General features: G+C 38.5%; 5 protein-coding genes across 6 annotated transcripts; 2 read left to right on the top strand and 3 right to left on the bottom strand.

Annotated features, from left to right (window-relative positions):
• The first annotated feature begins 890 nt into the window (after positions 1-890).
• Positions 891-2,895, top strand: LOC103424570 (dof zinc finger protein DOF5.4). The gene has a single exon (XM_008362661.4). The coding sequence runs from the start codon at positions 1,531-1,533 to the stop codon at positions 2,506-2,508; it is 978 nt and encodes a 325-aa protein (XP_008360883.2). The 5' UTR covers positions 891-1,530; the 3' UTR covers positions 2,509-2,895.
• Positions 2,896-7,919: 5,024 nt separating this feature from the next.
• LOC103415303 (uncharacterized) lies at positions 7,920-10,298 on the bottom strand. 2 transcript variants are annotated; one of them, XM_008353647.4, is made up of 5 exons: positions 10,170-10,298; positions 10,018-10,049; positions 9,170-9,863; positions 8,296-8,657; positions 7,920-8,167 (listed from the first exon to the last, which is right to left on the bottom strand). In XM_008353647.4, exons 3-5 carry the CDS (start codon positions 9,740-9,742, stop codon positions 8,059-8,061), a joined length of 1,044 nt encoding a protein of 347 aa, XP_008351869.2. In that variant the 5' UTR covers positions 9,743-9,863; positions 10,018-10,049; positions 10,170-10,298; the 3' UTR covers positions 7,920-8,058. The 2 variants fall into 2 exon arrangements, with proteins under 2 accessions (XP_008351869.2, XP_028949070.1); XM_029093237.2 differs by lacking the exon at positions 10,170-10,298 and having other exon boundaries at positions 10,018-10,153.
• Positions 10,299-13,289: 2,991 nt separating this feature from the next.
• On the top strand, positions 13,290-16,150 carry LOC103415304 (protein MICROTUBULE BINDING PROTEIN 2C). Its single transcript, XM_008353648.4, has 5 exons — positions 13,290-13,655; positions 13,907-13,990; positions 14,598-14,942; positions 15,341-15,559; positions 15,856-16,150. The coding sequence occupies exons 1-5, from the start codon at positions 13,443-13,445 to the stop codon at positions 16,006-16,008; spliced, it is 1,014 nt and encodes a 337-aa protein (XP_008351870.3). The 5' UTR covers positions 13,290-13,442; the 3' UTR covers positions 16,009-16,150.
• Positions 16,151-16,336: 186 nt separating this feature from the next.
• Positions 16,337-17,802, bottom strand: LOC103415336 (protein BREAKING OF ASYMMETRY IN THE STOMATAL LINEAGE). Its single transcript, XM_008353677.4, has 5 exons — positions 17,675-17,802; positions 17,183-17,547; positions 16,960-17,079; positions 16,667-16,803; positions 16,337-16,566 (listed from the first exon to the last, which is right to left on the bottom strand). Exons 1-5 carry the CDS (start codon positions 17,763-17,765, stop codon positions 16,452-16,454), a joined length of 828 nt encoding a protein of 275 aa, XP_008351899.3. The 5' UTR covers positions 17,766-17,802; the 3' UTR covers positions 16,337-16,451.
• Positions 17,803-18,011: 209 nt separating this feature from the next.
• Positions 18,012-18,720, bottom strand: LOC103415337 (dirigent protein 23-like). Its single transcript, XM_008353678.4, has one exon. It carries the CDS (start codon positions 18,651-18,653, stop codon positions 18,111-18,113), a length of 543 nt encoding a protein of 180 aa, XP_008351900.2. The 5' UTR covers positions 18,654-18,720; the 3' UTR covers positions 18,012-18,110.
• Positions 18,721-20,443: the final 1,723 nt, after the last annotated feature.

Here is a 20,443-nt window from a genome sequence, read left to right as displayed (position 1 = left end):
AGCGACAAACGATGTGCCAAAGGGCAGAGGCGTAGTTAACATGAGTTGATGACTCACGCTTACTAAGAATTTCTTGTCAAACAACAATAATTAGTTTATAAATTATGGGTGTGTGCTTGTTTGACTTTGTTAGCTCTAACTAGACTAAACTAGATTAAAGATTAATGCAGTTCATTGTTTGTTTTCCACAAAGACTACCTTTAATGGGATTAAGTTTCACTCGACTAGACTAAGGGCTTGCTAGATAGTCTTAGCGAGACACCCCCCCCCCCCAAAAAAAAAACCATAGGACTGCAATGACCCCTTCTCTCTCGCGTCTTTGTCATCTCGGACTCCTCATAATCTCGGACTGCACCGTCTCTGGGTTTTCTCGATTGGATTATAGGTTTCTTGAAATGAAGATTTTGGGTTTTTTGGATTGTGTCCTGGGTTTTTGGATTAGATTCTGGAATTTTTGAAATGGAGGATTGGATTTTCGAGAAAAGTGATTTAGAAAATGAAAAAATAAATAAATTTTGAGTTCCAAATATGTTTTAGTTTATAACTTAGTATTGCACTGCACCAAATACTTAACTATTCTTATTTTATTTAGATCAAGCCAAACTGATCCAACTTAATCTATAAAATTAGTCAAATTGAAAATAGTTCGATTCAACTAAGGACAAGGATTGTCTGCCCTTCACTTCCAGTGCCATCTCCGTGCTTTCCTGTTTTGTGTGGTCACGGTTAAGCCACGTTAACATTTTATATTATTTTTTTATAGATATAATAAGAAAAAAATAAATAGTAATATAAAATATTAACATGACTTAACCGTGACTATACAAACAAAAAGATATAAAAAGAGCATCGGAATTGGAAAGCAGACAATCCTTGTCCATCACTCTAAGGGTACACAGTAGACCGTACATCACGCAACTTCCAACTCTCGAAGCCTCTCAACAGACAACATCACGTCAGATAAATCACACAGTAACCTCCACGTACTTCCACAACTCCCAGTAACATTCCGCAACGTGGCGCTCTCTCCTCCAGTCATGTTCCTCAGCCGATAAAATTAGGCTGGCCGACAAGGCGACAATCCTCCCGTTCCTCTACCGTCCGTCCACGTGTCGTCAACCAACGGCCAGATCTTATTCCTCTCCCATGTCTTCACGGCAGCTGCAACGGTTGGACTTGGACATCGAAAGGCTGTTTCGGTCTTTTTGCTACTCCAAGCATTGGTCAGTGTCATTGGGTTATTTGCTTGCGTCGCGGGGCTAACTTGGTAATTTCAGAAAAAAGGAAAGAGTTTGGAAAGATATGTGGGAGGGATATTTGTCGGTGTTCGCAGCTTATAATTTCCTATTCGCCTTCTCTCTCACTCCTCACTTTCTCTCTCTAGAATAGCAACTGAAAACAGAGTGTGTGGGAAGGAAAAGATTGCACACTCAAACTCTTACGCAAATGTGAGCGGAATTTTCCCGGAGAATTCAGGGATCGATCAATTTTCCCGGAAAATTCAGCAATCCGTCAAATACGGTAATTGAAATGCAAGACATTTATTCAGTGAGAGGAGGAGGGAGGTTCTTCGGCGGCTCGGGAGGAGGAGACCGGCGGCTGAGGCCGCACCAGCACCCCAACCAGCAGGCCTTGAAGTGCCCGCGGTGCGATTCTCTCCACACCAAGTTCTGCTACTACAACAACTACAACCTCTCCCAGCCCCGCCACTTCTGTAAGGCCTGCCGCCGCTACTGGACCAAGGGCGGCGTCCTCCGCAACGTCCCAGTCGGCGGTGGATGTCGCAAAACTAAACGCTCCAAGCCGAAAAATTCATCTTCGTCATCGCCGACATCGTCTCCGCCTCCTCCTCCGCCGCAACCGAACAGCGCCGATCAGAACAAATCCAGCTCTCATTCGAGCAGCGAGAGCTCGAGCCTCACCAACCCCACCGCCGCCGCCGCTACTGCCGTCACGGAGGCCGTCTCAGCGCCGTCTTCGACCGGCTCTGCTTCCAATTTACTGACCAATATTCATAATCCGGAATCCAAATTCTTCGTTTCTCAAGGCGGCGCGAACGGTGGCTTTGAGCCCAGCACGTCGGCGGCGGCGCTGCTGGAGCAGATTACGGAGATTAACGGATTGTTCTCGGAGATTGGGAGCTTCACGAGCTTGATCACGTCTTCCAACGACGTGCCGTTTAGTTTCGGGAACATCAACGGCTCGCCGTTTGATCAGCCAGCCCAAGTTGGTAATCATCATCACAATCAAGTTCATCAAAACCAATGGGGGCAGCAGAACCAGGAAGGGAAGATGCAGGAGATCAGTGGTGGATTGCTGGATCAGACGGCGCAGGTCGATCTATCAGTGTTCCAAAACAGATCCAACGGCGTCGGAGGAGGAGAATTTGGACCGTTGGATTGGCAACCGGGATCAGTTGATCAAGGTTTGTTTGATCTTCCTAACACCGTAGACTGGAGTCAAGGTCAATGGGCTGATCAAGACCACCCTACTCTCTACCTCCCGTAAAATCTCTCACTCTAATTAAACACCCATTTAAAAAAAAAAAGGGAAAAATCTCAAATTTGAGATAAAATTATGGATTAAATAATATGACTTATAATTATTATACTTTTTCTTGGTTTTTAAAAATTGTTATTAGCACTTCAAAAATTTTATTGATAACTTCGAATTTAGAAAAAAAAATACACATGAGGAGTCGAAAATAAAATTTTTGAAATGTCAATGACAGTTTGTAGTTTTTTAGGAATGTGTTTGGGTTCACTCTTGCCTCTCGAGGTTAATCTGCAACCAACTTCGTGTTGGTTTTTATTTTTAATAATTTTGTTTTTGGATTTGTCTCTAATGTATACGAATTTGAATTAATCAAATATTTAGAGACAGATGTTAGAATTACTTACTCGTGTCTCAGATTACTTTCTTCGTTAATTTCAATTTCTTTCTATTGAAATGTTGTTTTGAATTTATGGAGTAAAAATTCCAACTTAAGCATGAAAACACGAACGCTTTGATTTGATCAGATGACCTAGTATAAATCATGTCTAGTTTCGACGATCTCAGTTAAGTTGTTCATACATGCATAGTCTATCTAGTTACTTACTACAAACATAAGTACGAGAAGACGAACGGTCCGATCTGATCAACTTGCCTAACTCAAGTCGTGCCTCTTAATTTTAGTTGAGTTTTTCATATATGCAGTCTATCTTGTCCACTTACTAATTAGAATTAGTAGCTGTTTATCATCATTTAAACACACTTAAGGGTTTGCCACATCATCACTGTAAGTGAGGATTAACAGTGAAGTGGGGGTAAGAATAGAGTTTGGCTGGTGAAAAATCAACAGCAGCTAGCGAATCAAGAGTAAAATACGTGTCTAAATAATTGATTTTTTAATAATAATTTAAATTCATGTTTATGTTTACTCGTGATTCGCTAGCCTGCTAGAGCTGATTTTTTCAGCAGCCAAGTTTTCTTTGTGGGGTAATCTAGGTTTAGAAATTTATTTTTATTTTTAATTTTGGCGGGTTGGGAGGTTTGGGCAGTGCGCGGGTACTGGGGCGACTCGGTTGGCAAATTCGTTGGGGGAGGGGGGCCCACTTGGATCGGGAAGATGAGCGATTATGATTCCACGTGGCGGAGGGATGGGGAAGAGGGGGAGCCCTGGATGATAACGAAAGAGGACACGTGGGCCTACGTGATGTGCCAGGGGCTTAGGAAGGTCGGTTTGTCCTGGCTCTCCCGCCTACTCTGTTGTAGAGTGGTATTCACACACAGTCACTGACAGTGACAACTGAGTTTCCAATCGAGCAAAATCTGAAATGTAATCGGATATATTATTGTATCATGCGATGACAGTGATATTGGTATGAAAGGTAAGAATGTACTCTCATTCTCTAGTTATAAATTCTAATTTATTGTTCGGTAAATTTGATTTGAGAGAGAAACTTACGTATAACTATTGACTAGTATGTCACAATAGTCACATATCTTACGTTTGATCGAGCATTATTGCGTGTGAAAGTTACATATGGTAGTCTTATTACGAATGTACATGTAATAATAAGCTTACGATTATTTCTACAATGGCGTCTCACTTGTGTATGTCATTCTTCTTAACTAAGGGAATAACTTGCATGCTTCTCTTGAAATGTTAGGACAGTAACGTGGCATCTTAGTCAATAATATAATATTATGTATAAATGGAGTGTGATCCACTCGCTATCTCTTGTGTCTGGAGCTTGTAAACCAAGAGATTTAGACTATTCAAGAGAGAAAAAAAGATTTCGATTGTTCAAGATTTTGAACTTTTGTAAAGCGAGCCAGTCAGCCAGCTAATAGGAGTCATACAACTGAAATTGAGTATCTCATGATCCTCAAGCTCCGGATACATAGATCTAAAGTGAATCTCTCTTATATAAATGCTTCAACTTTTAACATTGTATTATTGATCTAAGATGATGTATTGGTGTTCTTGTTACATGGAGGTTCTTCTCATCAACTAAGGGGTGTAGATAGACATGGACACACGAACGTTTGCATGTTGGAGTGGGCTGTAGAAGATGGAGGAGCGGGGGAGATGATGGTGACGTGGATACTACATGCCGATGGACCCGGATTAGGTTAGTTGGTGGGTTGGTGGGGACTGGTAAAAACGGGTACTAGTGAGCGGAATTGGATCCTCTCCTAAGCAGGAGATTAGGATCTTCCTAACCCACTAATATGAGCGGTTAGATTTTAATCCAACGACTACAAACACAGAATCCTCTAAAATTTATAATAATTGTAGTCGTTGAATCAAAATCTAATGGTCCGTGTTAATGAGTCAGGAGGATCCTGATCTCCTGCACGGGAGATGATCCAATTCCCTAGTGAGCGGGGTTAAGTGGGGTCCAGATGGGCAAGTTCAGAACAGGAAGTGGTTTCTGACTCAGTGATTGACTCACTCTTCTCCCCCATGACTCAGGGTCGAGTTTTTGAAGTAAGAAGGTTTCTGTTGAAATTGTGATCTTACATTGGAAAATTAAAAGACTTTTACATATGCTTATAAGCAATTAAGTTACTTATTTCAGAGTGAAGTCTTAACTTCATTCGTCGTACAAAGTAGGTTATCTCATGTTTTGAGCCCAACGACCCTTGTGCTCCTACCTCACTAGCTGTGATGTGCGAGGCAACTCAAAATTCTCGTACTGTAGCAACTCAAAATTAAACTAATCAATGGTATTTTGAAACTTTACACTTTGGAAGGAAATTTGAACTAAAATATAAAAGGTGGACACGTTGCTATGAGTTATGACGTGATTGTCATAATCTAGTATGCAACGTCCTCGATGAGATATCAATCGACATTGTTTGCGACGCATGTGCAAGCTGCAATGGTCCAAACAAGCAATGGTCGATGGGCGAGGGGTACGACACTACGCCACCATAACTGTAGGCCAGAGGATCAAGATGTGACCTGTTTGCCCCTTTTCTTGCCTAAGAACTGCCATTAAAGACGAATAAATAGGCCACGGACCATGTTGCGGCCAAGCAACAGTGTGGCATGGTTTGTCACCTCACATTGCAAGTACTTTGAACTTTGAAGAGCCTCACAGTTGGGTAGATATGGCTGTCGTGGGCCTTCTGTTTCGTGACGATTCTCTCTTTTGACATTCATAGTTGGGGAAGCCTTTACGTATGTTTGCCATATTAAGGGTTTTCTACTTTCAACCAAACATTTAGCCTTTGACAATGGAGCTTGCTATGTGTATTGGGTAGTGCTTTTTTTCACATCTTTTTTACTTTTCACATACTCTTGTCAAATTTTGTCGGTTAATTCTTTTCAATTCATTCGATATAACGGCTAAAAATTGAGAGTGATGTGTGGATACTACCACCCTATATATTTATAAGAGTTTTAAGGTCATCAACTTGTGGAGGAAGTTGCGGAAAAAATTATGGTTTTGGCCTAGTGCGACAAGTATTGCGTTGCAATGGGCTTGTAGCTCAGGTTGTTAAGATTGCTCATCTTCTGCAACGAAAGTTCTGAATCTTCTTCCATTAATATTGCTTTTATTATGTATGTGATTATTTTTATTCAATTATTAATTTCTAACTTCTAAGTTTCTTTTAGTGTTAATCTAGCTTTGTCAATAAACCAGTTTGGAGATTATTTTGAGAAAGGTAATGCTAGGGAGACTAAAATTTTAAACTAAATTTGCAAACCAAATGATGTGCCACCAATAAAAAATAATCACATTAATAAAAACTTACGTAATAATTCAATCATCAATAACCACATTATTTAGTTTAAAAATTTAGTATCTCTAACATTATCCTTTTGAGAATATGACTATATATTCCACTCAAATGTGTATTACCAATCCACTCATGTTTAACTAGTTACGTAGATTCATGACATACAAACAATGAATTAGTAACACCATATGTATGTGACCGTCACATGCACTTAAAAGTTTTTCATAAGTCGAGGGTTTGTAGAAGGATGCTCATCAATAATCTTACGTTTCATATGGTGTCTATGACTAAATAAGAATGGATGATCAATAAGTAGATGAGTGATTTTTCATTTTAAGGGAATTAGTCCATTAGACATGAAAAACACTTATTTGTTCTAAATTTACCATTTTGTGGGGATTGTAATGGACATTGTTCGAAAAATAGGAAAATTAATGAAAAAGACTTGAAAACTTTGAGTTTTAACGATAAGGACAAAATAAAGGGTAAAGTGAATAGTACCAAAATTGACTTTTTGATATAAAAATGTAGTTTTTCGTTAATGATGAAAGCTTTTTATTAAAGTTCCTCTAAAAATTGGCCTAGACGAGCGTTGGGCAGTGAAGTATCGTGGTGATTTTGGCCAAAACCTTCACTAAAATCGTTAATGCAGCCTCTAGATGCTGGGCAGTGAGGTGCCGTGGCGATTTTGGCTAAAACTTGTATAAATTCGGAGAGGGATTAGGCGGCCGCCGAGAGGCTGGGCGGTGGAGTACCCTGGCGATTTTGGCTAAAACGTTGACTAAAATTGGAGAGGGATTAGGCGGCTGCCTTTATCTAGGCGGTTCTAGTATTAAGACTGTTGTTCCTGGTCGTCGTAAGGGAGAGCAGTGATCTCGTGATCCTCCAATTCAATGACGGCGGGTGGACACCACCAATGGTGGTGAGGAGCTTCTTCATGACGTGTCACATGCAGCAGGAGTTTCAGCTGAAGGTGACGACAGGGTGCTCGTAGATGAGGGGGCGGATGCGGGTCTAAGCGGACTCGGTGACGTCGATGGACAGGGTGGAAGAAGAGTGGTTTGAGGGGAGGAAGTGAGGAGGCCGAGATGGACGACGTCGTTGGAGCAACGCCGTGGGCCTTGCATCGCCGGGAAAGCCAGAGGAATGGCGTTGTGGTGAATTAAGGGAGAAATATGGAGTGAGGTGGTGGGGAAATGATGTCAACGGAGGGCAACGATATAACTAAGGTGGGATCATGGGAAGGGTAAATGGTGGTGTGAGAGATGAGAGATTTTTTAAGGAGTGGAAACACCATCTGATACACCAAGTGTAATAATAAAATTAGTTAAAAACTTGAAAATTTAATTTCAACCATTCGCATTATGACACTGTATCAAGTTGTGTTCCCAGCACAATGAAATTTTCGTGAGAGGGAAGGGGATGGGTTTATATATATATAAAGGGCGAGAGGGGGGATGAGGTCCAAGAACACTCATTATATGCCAAACTTTTCTCTGTCTAGTTGCCTAGTTGTTAGATCCTAGTCTGTCGCCTGATTAGCGCCTAAAGTTTTTTAGAACTATGGTGATGATTCTAATAGATAACTTTCTTTAATGAATAATCCATCGTCTATAGTGATTGATTTAGCCACTCGAATCCAATCCTAGATACCAAAAGAGTCCACAAAATAAACCTTGATGTATGCAGATAATCCAAATATTTTTAAATGGATTTGTATTATGATGTTATTGTTTACATCAAGATCTATAAGGCAAGACACAAGGGCTTAACATCCCGGACGAAACACTTGAGCCAAAAATGTATGTGTGTGTGTCACGTTCAGAATTTACAGCAGAGAAATCGCATCACCCAGTGCCGGTGCTGGTGCAATTGTCGCTCGTCAGCGCTCCCCATTCTCGCCGGGCTGCCATTCCATTCCGAGGATAATCTACTCATCATGTCAAAATTCAAATAGAAAAACTATGATTATCCACATAATCACATACTACGTTAACTGACGAAAATATATAAGAGCAAGCAGTAGAAATTTAGGTTAGTGAAGTTATGAGAATTTACATGGGAAAAGCGAAAGACTCGGAGCTAGTTGTGCTGCTGCTCGACCGATGAGAGATGCTGCCAAAACCCGGTATTCCTCCCAAGTACGAAAATGAGCCCGAAGGAAGTTCGGATGCTGAGGAACTGGATTCTCCGCGGCAATGCAGGTGTCGTTGACACGATTCTGCTAGGCTATCTGACATCCTATCTTTCAACGAATCATGCCTCAACAAGTTTTCCGTTTCTGGGGCAAGAAACTTTGCTCCGCTTGTATTTTCTAGGTCACCTTTTAAAGAGGCATTGCTCGTCCGGCTGTTGTCGCCAATTGCCTTAGTTATAGATCGTCCCATTGAGTTTGCGGCCAAGGCCGCGTTACTTGTACCCTAAACAACGCGAAATTAGAAACGGAATCAAGTAGGTATGTACTAGTAGTGTATAAGTACGATGTTTCCAGTATGTATGTGTCCGTATTGCTCGATTTATGCAGTGGTGATCGAGCATTGATTCGTGCTGGAAGTTTGCAAGTCTAGATAATGACACAAAAATGTGACAGCAATTAAAAATCCAAAACCAATCTTTTGGTTCAACATATCTTTTCTAATGTCTCAAAACGCGTAAAATAAAATCCAACTGGTTGGTCGGATTTGCCATCCGATACTGACCCTTAAACCTAATGAAATGGTAGTATCGTCGGTGGCATTAATCTACTGCGACTGTTTAAGACAGGACAGAAGAGCATATTATCCTTCAACACTTGCATCCTAATTTGTAAGCATTTGCATCCTACTCACTCGAAGGTAAAATGCGTTAGTTGACAGTTTTCCGAAGACGCAACAAATAATATTTTTGTGTTCAAGGGGGTTTAGTTCGAGCAACGAAATATTTAGCTACTTACCTGTCTAACCAAAATCACTTTTTTGGATATGATCTTCTTGATTGAATGATCATTTGAAAGATCATCCTTTTTGCCGTCATTCTCATCGGTTGAAGTGGTTGACTCCGAGTCCAGAGATTCTCTAATTGACTCGCCCTCGCTGTACAGATCAGGATCAAGTATGCAAGAAAAGCTACTATGATAGGATTCACAGTGCTGTACGAAACACTTGTCCTCGCATCGAACTTCCTTGTCAATGCCAATGTCCTTAAAGAACTGGTAGTTGCTGCTCCCTTGAAGGAATGCAACCAACTCTGGCAAGTCATAGTCCACAGCAGCCGTTCTAGTAGAATTCGTCCAAGCCGCGCAATCATTTGCTGTCACGGCGTCCCTTGTAGCGTGCATATTCTGACTGTCATCTGGATGTGGTTTTAGAACCGCCTCACTGTCTTGACTAAGCAAATCGGAAATGAACAGATTATCATCGTTCGAACTAGTACTTTTCTCCACCTTCAATCCCTTCGTGGCTTCGGAACTTTTGAACTTGAAGGACTTGTAAACAGGCAGGAAGACCGCGGTTGAATGGCCATCCATGGACTCCCTATTGAACTGGTAATCAATACGAAAGAAAAGCTAAAACTTATTAAACAGAAGACACCACCATTTCATCAGAACCTTCTCCAAACAATCCAGATTTTAACAATCCTTCCGCGACCTGCATTAGCGAAAATCGTACTTCAGAGGCAGGGTTTTGTTTCAACAGATTAATAATCGGAATTAAAACTTATGCTGTTTAATTTAATGCTCATAAATAGACGTCAAGAATGCAGGTGAGATTCGGAAAAAAGTAACAAAAATCATTAACTCACCAGTGCAGCTTTTGGAGGGCTGATGCAAAATCCTGAGGCCAAATAACCATGAAGAAAAATAGGAGGAAGCAACAAATATAAGGATAAGAACTTGCTAAATAAGCATTTTTGTATTCAAATAAAAAAGCAGGGAAAAGCAGAATCTGGCTTACGAGGTAAGAAGATGACCGATTCCTTCCGTCTTTTAAAAGCAAACAGGTTTTACTGAAAACTCTTCATAAACAAATGAGCCGTGCCTAGCAAAGTTGACTGAAGTAGTGTACCCCCTCTTTTCGAGGGTTCGATTTCTCTCCTATAATTTAAATTAGATTAGAATATTGCTTCAACACAAAGAATGAATTTAAGAGATAAGGCGTCCTGAATTTGGACAGTTTTTTTTACCAGGAGCAAATGCAGAAATTTATTGAACTTCCAAACTTGTGTAACAAATCCATTGAAAATTCCCATATAAGCAAAAGATTATTCAATGTAGCGGGAATTGTATTATTATACTTGATGTATTAAACAGTGTTCTCGACACACTATAGAGACCAGACCATGTTCTCGTCACATTGAAAAATATCTCTACGTGAGCATGGTTACATGGGAATTTGTGTATTTGTGCGAACACGTATGGTTGAGGTTTAATTACTATTAGGTGAACTGAACGTCACATATAATCCTGATTTAAATTTCTTCTGCCAACTAATTTTCTGGAATATGTTGCCCTCTTTTTTTGGTTAATACATTAATTAAGTTACCAAAAAAAGAGAAGAAAAAACCCATGATTCAATGTTTCTTCTTTCAATTTTTTCTGGTTGTTATAAAGATAGTTGAGATGGGGAAGTAAACCTATTAGGTCAGTTTGTATCGTGCGTCGAACCTCTTGCTATTCGAATCTCCCTTATCTAAGTTAGAATAGTTCAAAAACTCTTCAATCTCATAAATGCTAAAGGCACTCTTCATAGACTATTTGTTACTTTACAGTTTGACGTTAATTCTTATGCCAACAATATAAAATATTGTGCAAAAAATATGAGGTGACAAAGAGTCCATAAAGAGTTAGCTTAGCCAAAAACATTGTGAATATTGTATTTAATGCGAGCCAAAAACATTGTGATATTGTACTTAACGAGAGCATTTCTCGAGATGAGAAATGCTAAAGAGACTCTCTCAAAAGTGGAAGACTCCAAGACTCTTTGTCACCTCATATTTTTTACATAATGTTTTATAATATTAGAACGGGAAGTAATGTTAAACTGTAAGCTGACAGAAAATTTATCGAGAATACCACTTTGAAATGGTCTCTCTTATTATTTCTCATTTCTCTAATCCAAGTTTTGTAGCTGTGAAAGCTCCTTCTAGCACTTTTTGGTTACAATTATTAATAAGTTAAATATCTTTCTTTTGGTGATTAAATAATTATATTTGGGCAAAGCCCTTACTAACTAAAGTTAATTATTTGACTTAAGCTGCATTAAGATCTAAATCTTTACCAGAAGGTATTTAAAAAGCCACAGAAAATACCAAAACTACAGATACTAGGAAGATGGGATTCTCAATTCACCAACTCTTCACAACCTAAATTACTCGACAAAATAATCATTTAATTAAATTACAATTGATAAATAAAATAAACTTACCTACCTCTCTACCATTCCAGGTGAATCCCAAGCAGGTTCTTCCGTGCTGCTCTGCATCTACATGTATGCTCAACCATAATGCATGTATTTATAGTCTGAGTGGGAGGCAATGACGGAGTTAGGAATTTTTTACCGGGTGGGTTAGTTTAAAAATTCAAATCCTTATAAATAAAGAAACTTGATACCGTATTTTTCATAGTATCAGTTAGATTAAACAAAAATATTCACAAGGTGAGCCAAAAAAATTTGTAATTAAACAAATACATGTTCAAATTAAACAAATCCAAACTTGTACATGTACAAGAAGCGATGAGAAAAATGATGTAAGAAAAAGAGATGGTTCGTAAACTGTATTATATAATTTTATATAGTTAAACCTAGAGAATTCGGATTAGTGACTAAATATTTAGTGGGTTACATTTGAAAATCAATTAAAATTACATGTAAAATTTTATTTTTCACCGAAAGCTACTTGGGTTACAGCCCAGGGCAACCTTTAACCTGGCTCTGCCAGTGATGGGAAGGGCTTACAACTCAAGTGGTTACGAATATTTATATTTGCATCGAGGTTCTGTGCTTTTCTCATCTCGAGCATCGCTTGTATAAATGAAAAATGTATCCAAAGTCCAAGAAACGAATGAAACACCGAATCTTGTAGATTATGTTTCCTTGGTGGCATCTCCTTTTTCTTTTCCTTTTTTTTTTCTTGGGGACAGACCAACCTGTCCTACTAAATAAGTACAATTATCTGCTATTTACTCCTTTCACCTGGATTTTCTTGGCAACCAAACAGGTGGTTACTTATGAAACCAAAAGAATAATAAAAGCAGGTGGATTTTAAAAGAAAAATAAATAAAGAATAAATAGAATTTTCCCATGAATTAGCAATCTTCTGCAGGCGACTTTGCTATAAAATCTAACAACAAAAAAAAAATACTTGAAAAATAATTACTTGAGAATTCAGATAAATAATCACCAAAATTGAACACTTGGCAGTCGGTACCTGCCTAATTACTTGAAACTCCGAACAGAGTTAATTACTTTAAACTTAAAAATGGATCAATTTAACTAGTTCATGATATATCTTTGATGTAGGACAAAATATGGATCAATTTTGACGAAGAAAATTAAAGAAAATAAAATGTTTCAAATTATGGAAAGCATAATTAAAGTTGAAAAATATTGAATTTAACCAATATGGCAACATAAAAGACGTAATACACAATGAGAATTTATAAATTGGGTTTCCGAGCTCTGGTTGAGGAGCATAATACCTTACAAAAAAGAGTGCAATGTCCTAGTTCAAACTCACTGCTTTGCTATCATTTACAATTGATTTTGGGCATCTGAAGCCGTTCAGACTCCCAAAAACGTGTTGAAAAGTTTGTAATAAAAATTCAAACTTTTTTATTCAAATTGTAAACTCAATGAACCACCAAATATAAATGTGAGCTTGCCGTTAAATCGGTTCAATTTAATTTATAGAAATCAATAAAATATCAACAACATAATTATAAAAATTTGACGACACAATAACTAAAAATCGATCACATAACGAAAAACTCCTCAACTCAGCAATTGAGATTTGAAAAATATTTATTTTGGCCAAGTTTGCAATTTAATTTCTTTTGTTGGTTAAAGAGAGGACATTTTGGTAAAACGCACCATTCGTTGAGAAATCGATCGTTCGAAAAGGAAACTGTTTTTGAAAACGCTGTCCCCGACCGTGCCACTCTATCTCCGCAACTTTAGATTTTTGAATTTTGTTTTCAGAAAGAAAAAAAAAATCGGGGAAGAAGGAGGATGTACGACCCGCAGCACTTCCTGGAATCGCAAGACAATTCGAGGAATTTCGGGGACCCGAAATCGTGGCTTTCCGGGGATGCCAACTCGTCCCCGACTCACCTCCCTACTCAGTCCTCACTCGCTCACTCCTCCACCGCCACCAACAGCAATCTCGATCGCGTCCTCTTCAAAGACCTCGTCGAGATCGTGCCTCTCGTCCAGTCCCTCATCGTAATCCCTCTCTCTCTCTGTCTCTTGAACTGTGAATTTCAGGGCTTTCTGGGATTTTCTTTCCAATGTGTTTGGTTGCCGAGAAAATTGGGGAAAATAGCCGTTACTGGCGGACTTGGGATGAATTGGGTAGTTTTAAAGGTTGCTACTTTGCTTGTTTCTGATTGGGTTTTGAAGAAAATGGAATGGGGATTTTGAAATTAGTGATTTTTTTTGCTTCTTTCACGATTTCATGGAAAAAAATCTTTCAGGATCGGAAAGCTAGCAGTTCGTTTACGCGGCGGGGTTCGGTGGCCTACACCAAGACACCTTCAAGAGAATCCTTATCCAAAAAAGTATGATGTTTCGGTTTTCGGAACTTGTGATTGTTAATCTCTGTGATGAACAATGGCATTCTTTAAATTTTGTTACAGTTACTATGCACACAAGTAATGCTTGCTACTCGGATTGTTTTGATAGCTTTATTAATTTGAAAACAATTAACTGTGATTTATGAGGGAAAATTGTGTGCTTTTATAGTTGCAGTAAATCCAATTGTAGTAAAAACTATCTAGGTTTCGCTTTTACCGTGATGGAATGTAAAATTGGTGGTGTTTGGACTACCGATTGTTGTCGTTCGAAGAATTTGACATCTGAGAGTGTTCCAAGGCCTCAAATAATTTATTTTCCTTTATGGTTTGTTTAGTTTGTATATTCCTTATGAGGAAACAAGTAATGCAAAATCTAAGAGGTTCGTTCGATTTGGTGGATTATTGATGCCAAATTTCCTTTACCAATCATCCTTGGGATTTCATTTTGATTCTAAAGCTCTTACTTAGTATGTCAATTCAGTTTTCTTAAGGGTTATAAAAGTCTTCTGTATTTCTAACTTCGATCAATTTTGTTTCTTTGCATGATTCATCAAATGGGTTCCTAATGTTCCTCTCTTCTTATCTTCTAAAGGTTGAACAGAAAGGGAGGAATGCGGCTCAATCCATTCCCGCGAGAAAGAAGAGGGATCATGGAGACAAGGACTCAAGCAAAAATGCTGGCAGCCTTGATGCTGACAGCTTTTCAAGTTTTTCCTCAAGGGCTTCGGCAGCAGAAAAAGAAGAGTTGGATACATTAAGGGTACAAGTGGAAGATTTACAAAAGAAAGTAGCAGAGAAGGAGGAACTTTTAAAGTCATCAGAGATCTCAAAGGACCAAATGAATGCTGTTCAAGCAAAACTAAATGAATATAAGCAACAAGTTGCAGAAAAAGACACAGTAATAAAGGCTGTTAAGCAACAACTCTCTGATGCAAAGGTATGCATGCATCACTGGGTGCCTTGGCGGTGATTAGAGAATTCTCATGATATTTTATTTCATTGCGATACTAATGACATTATTCAATCTGGAATTTTGCACTTGTGAACTGTGGTTGTAATATTACTGTGACATTAGTTTTGATCTTTATCCAAATTGGCACGATTGTCTGAAACATTACTTGTGTTAATGCAGAAACAGATATCTGTGTTCCTTATTATTTTCTATAATGTTCGGATCTTCTCTTTTACTTTTGGTTTAATCTAGACCACAATATAGCCACTTGCCTACACTGGAATATCATCACGGACTCTCTCTCTCTCTCTCTCTCTCTCTGATGCAGACACGCAACTCTTTTTTGTGAATTTAAAGTTATTAACATCTGTTCTTTTTCACAGATTAAGCTTGCAGACAAGCAAGCTGCTTTGGAAAAGTTACAGTGGGAAGTGATGACATCCAACAGGAAAGTGGAGAAGCTCCAAGGAGAGCAAGACTCCTTGAAAGGACAGATTTCATCATTTATGCTCCTATTTGAAAGCTTGATGAAAGCTGATCCCGTTGTATACGGTGAAGATTATGATATTTCAATGAATACTGTGGATCATCTTCCTCACATTGTAAGTTCACAACCCTGTCCCTTGGATATGGTGGTTCGTTTCCTTTATATATATTTTCGGTTTGTTCTGTCATTTGTTGTTTTATATACTAACTAATTACTTGAGACACCTCTATCGTTGCAATCAGATTCCTGTATCATTACTGTTAAATTTTCAGATATCTGTTTGTTCATTACTTGGTTACTGTGTGTCGTTAACCGAATCGCTTGTGTTGAGAATTGTTTGTTCATGTATGTGTATCTGCGTGTTGGCTGCTGCATTCCTTGCAACTTAAAGATCCTTGCTTTAATGAACAGGATGATTTGGATGAGGCACAGATGAAGAAAATGGAAGAAGCTAGAAGAGCATACATCGCTGCTGTTGCCGCTGCAAAAGAAAAGCAAGACGAAGAATCTATTGCCGCTGCAGCCAGTGCAAGGTTACATCTTCAGTCATTTGTTCTCACATGATTTAGGTTTAGCGCCACTAGGTATTTACCGGCTTTGCGTTGCGGTGAGTCTGCTTGAATTATTGTTTATTGTTGTATATTTTCATTTTATTTCTTCCCTTTTGCTGGGTTATGTGAAATGTGAGTCTTTCCTTTCTTGTTTATCTAGTTTTCGGGATGATATACGTGATTTTTCTTGATAATTGTATGTGATTTCTCCCTCGCACGAAATGAAAATCGAATTTCTTTTCTGAAAACACAATGAATTGGTACTTCGTCTGTTCGAATTCCGCAGTTTGGATGTCATGCCAGTCGATCGGAAGCTAAATACGGTCCAAAGATACAAGCACAAACGTATGAACCGTAAATCGCGATGGCGTTATTACTTCTACGAGACACAACAATTTGCTTATGCTTAATCTAATCTCAAGGGGTAAAAAAATTGAGAGAAACACATTGCAAATTTCAGAATCTACAGCATTGAAACTGGAAGCCGATGCAGCGAGCCTTGTGCTTTCTCAAGTCCATAGCTTCTCGTTTCGGCATTTGCACAGGACTGCCAGTCCATTCCCATCCCAACCTGCGTTCATGATTTTGTCAAAGTATTATCAGGAGTTAATAATGTATTAATTTAATTAATTGCCTAACTATATTGTAAAACAATGTATTTTGTAACGTACACCGGAAACGCGAAGGAGCCTGTGCTGCCGTCCGATTGATTTGAATCGCTTGATTCAACTGACACGGTCGGACGATTCTCGACATTGATACTCGGAGGCGGCTCTTGACCGGAGAAGGTTTCCTCGTCTTCCTCGTCCTTTGCAAAATAATTATATTTCAAGGAAAGAAGATATAAGGTAGAATTACTTTTACATGTAAACAGACATTCCTTCGTACAGACAAATCGCAGTTTATAACGAACGTGCATATTCTTTGGAAAGGAAAAATTGAAACATAAAAGAAGGGTCTCTACCTTTTGGTCAAAGATGATAGATTTTCCATCATTTGTGGGGTAAATATCATAAGCTTTTCCAGTCAACCTCTCCTCATTGCTACACCTTTCAACTGCCTTTGTATCCTCCCCATAACGAAGCTGTTTTGATCAAACAAAAGCAAAAGAAATTAATCAAATTAACCTTCTTTTAAATGGAAAATTTCCCTTTCTCTCAGTCATCAACACCGTCGCAATTCCTAACCTTCCGATTGACATGCCTCGGCGAGTTTCTTGACGCGCAATCTCTCACGTTCGACGCTTCCACTTTGCCATTTTTCATAACTTCAAACGCTCCATCTTCTTTAAAGCAGAACACTATATACTCCTCCTCATCTGAAATATGTGGCCTGCAGCTTGAGTCATTAGAACTCGTATTTTCGACCGGGGAACTGCTGTCTTTAACTTGTTTAGGACCGTGTCTTAATCGTCGCTCTGTGTCACACTTTTTGTGCCTCGACATCTTTTTCCCCGTCTCATTGCTTCTGCTTTCGCCCTGCGTATCAAAAGCCATGTTTCGTATTGGCAATTGCGGCGTTGCAGGGCAAAATCTATCGGCTGCTTCATCATCTATATAAACAAAAAAGAGGAAGAAAAACAAAAAGGATTACCCGATTTGAAATAAACTACGATAGTTAACATCAAATATCTCCTAAATGGGGTTTTATTTGAATGTTTTATTGATCGTTGCGCTTACCCAAAGGAAACCTGCAAGCCAAGAAACATGAAGCCCAGCCTTTCACGCGCCATCTCACTAGCCTTGTCATTGTCCATGGTGTGCTGCACATTTTGATTATCTTAATTTCGGATGGAGAGAGAGAGAGAGAGAGAGAGAGAGAGAGAGGAGGCAAAACTTAAATGACTATTTGAATTTGAAAAAAGGGGGATGAATGTCAAGGGAGTTACAGTGTTAATCCATAATTAGTCGGTTATGTTTCCAAACATTGTAAAACGAAAAAGAAAAGAAAATTATGTAATTATTATTGCTGGCAAACGATCCCCTAATTCATGCCAAAAAAATAAATAAATCATGGTATATTAATACAGTGGCGGTCATCACATCGAAAATTATTACCAAATATAGCGGTATGATCTAATTAATCTGAGAAATTATGTGTAACATTATAAATCTTTTAGTAGTGTATGAGCGTGACATTGTATCCAATAATTGCGTTCATTTGGTCCACAGAATGAGTTCTTGCAATGCAAAATCCGCAAGCAAGCCTAAACATGCCAGTGCCTCCAAGGACCGGCATCTCCCTTTCTTCGCTCATCACCGGGTTCCGACCCACCACGCTAAATGTGCTGCCGTTGTAAGCTCCACCAGTGAACCCATACGTTAGTGTCATGAGGAGGCTGAACTCGTCCCGTTGCGAGGCCATGGCGTATATCCCTTGCGCCCGTCCCATCAGGGCGGACTTGGGGTCAGGCGTGGCCGTGAGTGGATTGTCCATCATGTAAACTGACCCGAAAAGGGCGGCGATTGGGTCCGTGCCTGTGTAGTTGGACAACCGGCTTGCAACTCTTACTGCGGTCGGGTTTGGCCCGCCTACGACGTCGTGCATGTAGAACTGCATTCTGGTGATGCTGCGTTTCAAGCCCTCTGTGGTAGGGGTACAACACGTTAATGCAAGAGTTGCAATGAGAAGAAGGAGCTTGCTAGTCACAGCAGCCATGGCGGATTCTTCTTTCTTTCAATTTCTGTGGCTGCCAATAATGCAGATTGTAATATATGCGTCTATATGTATATGTATACGTGTATATATAGATCCACTCATCCACACTATGTTTTTCAAGGGCAGAATGGTCCATGATGTTAAATTCTGGTAGGCTTTTCACGGATGTAGAAGAACGTTGTTCCCCTTCAAATACGTTGGGCTAGAATATATCTTCCAGAATATTACTTTGCATGTAAGTTTGAAACCTAAACGTCACGCTTATGGACTACTCACTGTTTCTTCTGCCATTTCAAATAATTTGAACATAAGTGATTGGTTGGTGATCATTCAATTTGGCAAAGAATAATATTTCTGCAAAACAATGAAATTAGGCAATTTATAATGTCAAAAGAATACAATGAAAGTCAAAATTAGGCAAGTGATTTTCGCATAAAAAATGAGAATCACATGTCTATTTTTCTCCATACAAACCTCTTTTTTATTACGTTGTTTATAATTGATTTATTTATTATGTGGATAAAAAATACGAACTTCTTTTTAATCATGTTCGTTGTTTACATTTAATTTATTCAATTTGATGATAAAAAATAAAGAAAAGTGAGTAGAAGAAGAAAAAAATGTAATTATCATTTATTTTCTCACTTGCCTAACATTCCCCCCCTTTTTCTAGTCTTCAATAGTAAAAATAGAAAGAAAATAAAATTGACCGGCATAAACAAAGAGGGGTTTAAGATATAAAATTACTATTGCAAAAGAAAATTAAGAAATTAAGCAATTAACTAAATAAGGGTATAAAAAGTCAACAAAATAAACAAGGATTGGTGTTGATGAGCATGATGAGTGATTGGAGGAGAACATTACGGACATGTAACCTCGATTGCAAAACTAAATGCTTTTAACCAGTTAAGTTTTTTTTTTTTTTTGAACAAACGATATTTCTACTTTAGGGTTGGAAGAGTGAAGTAAACCTCACAATGGGCTAGTAATAATGTGGTTCAAATTCGTCTTTGACGGAAATAGAACTTAAGACCTTTCACTTACAAGTGAATCATAAATAAAGAAAAGTGCATAGAAGAAGAAAAACTGTAATTATCATTTTTTTTCTCACTTGCCTAACATTCCCCCCCTTTTTCTAGTCTTCAATAGTAAAAAAAGAAAGAAAAGAAAATTGACTGGCATAAACAAAGAGGGGTTTAAGATATAAAATTACTATTGTCAAAGAAAATTAAGAAATTAAGCACTTAACTAAATAAGGCTATAAAAAGTCAACAAAATAAACAAGGATGAGTGTTGATGAGCATGATGAGTGATTGGAGGAGAACATTAAGGACATGTAACCTCGATTGCAAAACTAAATGCATTTAACCAGCTAAGTTTTTTTTTTTGAACAAACAATATTTCTACTTTAGGGTTGGAAGAGTGAAGTAAGCCTCACAATGGGCTAACAATAATGTGGTTCAAATTCGCCTTTGGTGGGAATAGAACTTAAGACCTCTCACTTACAAATGAAGAGGAATACTACTAAACTGTAGTATTAAGGCCTACTTCAACCTTTGGAGTAAATTCAAATTTTAGGTTCTAAACTTACTCCAATTTGCTCCAATCCTGGAGGCAATATATGAGTTTTAACGCAAAACTCATTTCTGGGGAAAATTTAGGCCATGATTCCCCCCGTTTAGTGGGCTGGCCAGTCATATATGTGCAATTTTTTAGTTTTATATTTATAAATTCATTGAATCCAACAACTAAGATCTAATGTGATCAAATCCAACTATAAAAAAAAAAGA

Source organism: Malus domestica, chromosome 14, assembly GCF_042453785.1.
Source record: "Malus domestica chromosome 14, GDT2T_hap1".
Taxonomy (NCBI): Eukaryota; Viridiplantae; Streptophyta; class Magnoliopsida; order Rosales; family Rosaceae; genus Malus; species Malus domestica.
This window is presented reverse-complemented; position numbering and strand designations above follow the sequence as displayed.

What these genes read in the sequence shown, in the direction of transcription:
- LOC103424570 (XM_008362661.4), top strand. Translation starts at nt 1,531, where the DNA reads ATGCAAGACATTTATTCAGTGAGAGGAGGAGGGAGGTTCTTCGGCGGC.
- LOC103415303 (XM_008353647.4), bottom strand. Translation starts at nt 9,742, where the DNA reads ATGGATGGCCATTCAACCGCGGTCTTCCTGCCTGTTTACAAGTCCTTC. An exon ending in AAGTGATTTTGGTTAGACAG is followed by an intron (nt 8,658 to 9,169) that starts GTAAGTAGCTAA and finishes CGCGTTGTTTAG; the next exon opens with GGTACAAGTAACGCGGCCTT. An exon ending in GAGTCTTTCGCTTTTCCCAT is followed by an intron (nt 8,168 to 8,295) that starts GTAAATTCTCAT and finishes CATGATGAGTAG; the next exon opens with ATTATCCTCGGAATGGAATG.
- LOC103415304 (XM_008353648.4), top strand. Translation starts at nt 13,443, where the DNA reads ATGTACGACCCGCAGCACTTCCTGGAATCGCAAGACAATTCGAGGAAT. An exon ending in CTCTCGTCCAGTCCCTCATC is followed by an intron (nt 13,656 to 13,906) that starts GTAATCCCTCTC and finishes AAAATCTTTCAG; the next exon opens with GATCGGAAAGCTAGCAGTTC. An exon ending in TGGATCATCTTCCTCACATT is followed by an intron (nt 15,560 to 15,855) that starts GTAAGTTCACAA and finishes TTTAATGAACAG; the next exon opens with GATGATTTGGATGAGGCACA.
- LOC103415336 (XM_008353677.4), bottom strand. Translation starts at nt 17,765, where the DNA reads ATGTGCAGCACACCATGGACAATGACAAGGCTAGTGAGATGGCGCGTG. An exon ending in GGCTTGCAGGTTTCCTTTGG is followed by an intron (nt 17,548 to 17,674) that starts GTAAGCGCAACG and finishes TTGTTTATATAG; the next exon opens with ATGATGAAGCAGCCGATAGA. An exon ending in GGCTCCTTCGCGTTTCCGGT is followed by an intron (nt 16,567 to 16,666) that starts GTACGTTACAAA and finishes TCATGAACGCAG; the next exon opens with GTTGGGATGGGAATGGACTG.
- LOC103415337 (XM_008353678.4), bottom strand. Translation starts at nt 18,653, where the DNA reads ATGGCTGCTGTGACTAGCAAGCTCCTTCTTCTCATTGCAACTCTTGCA.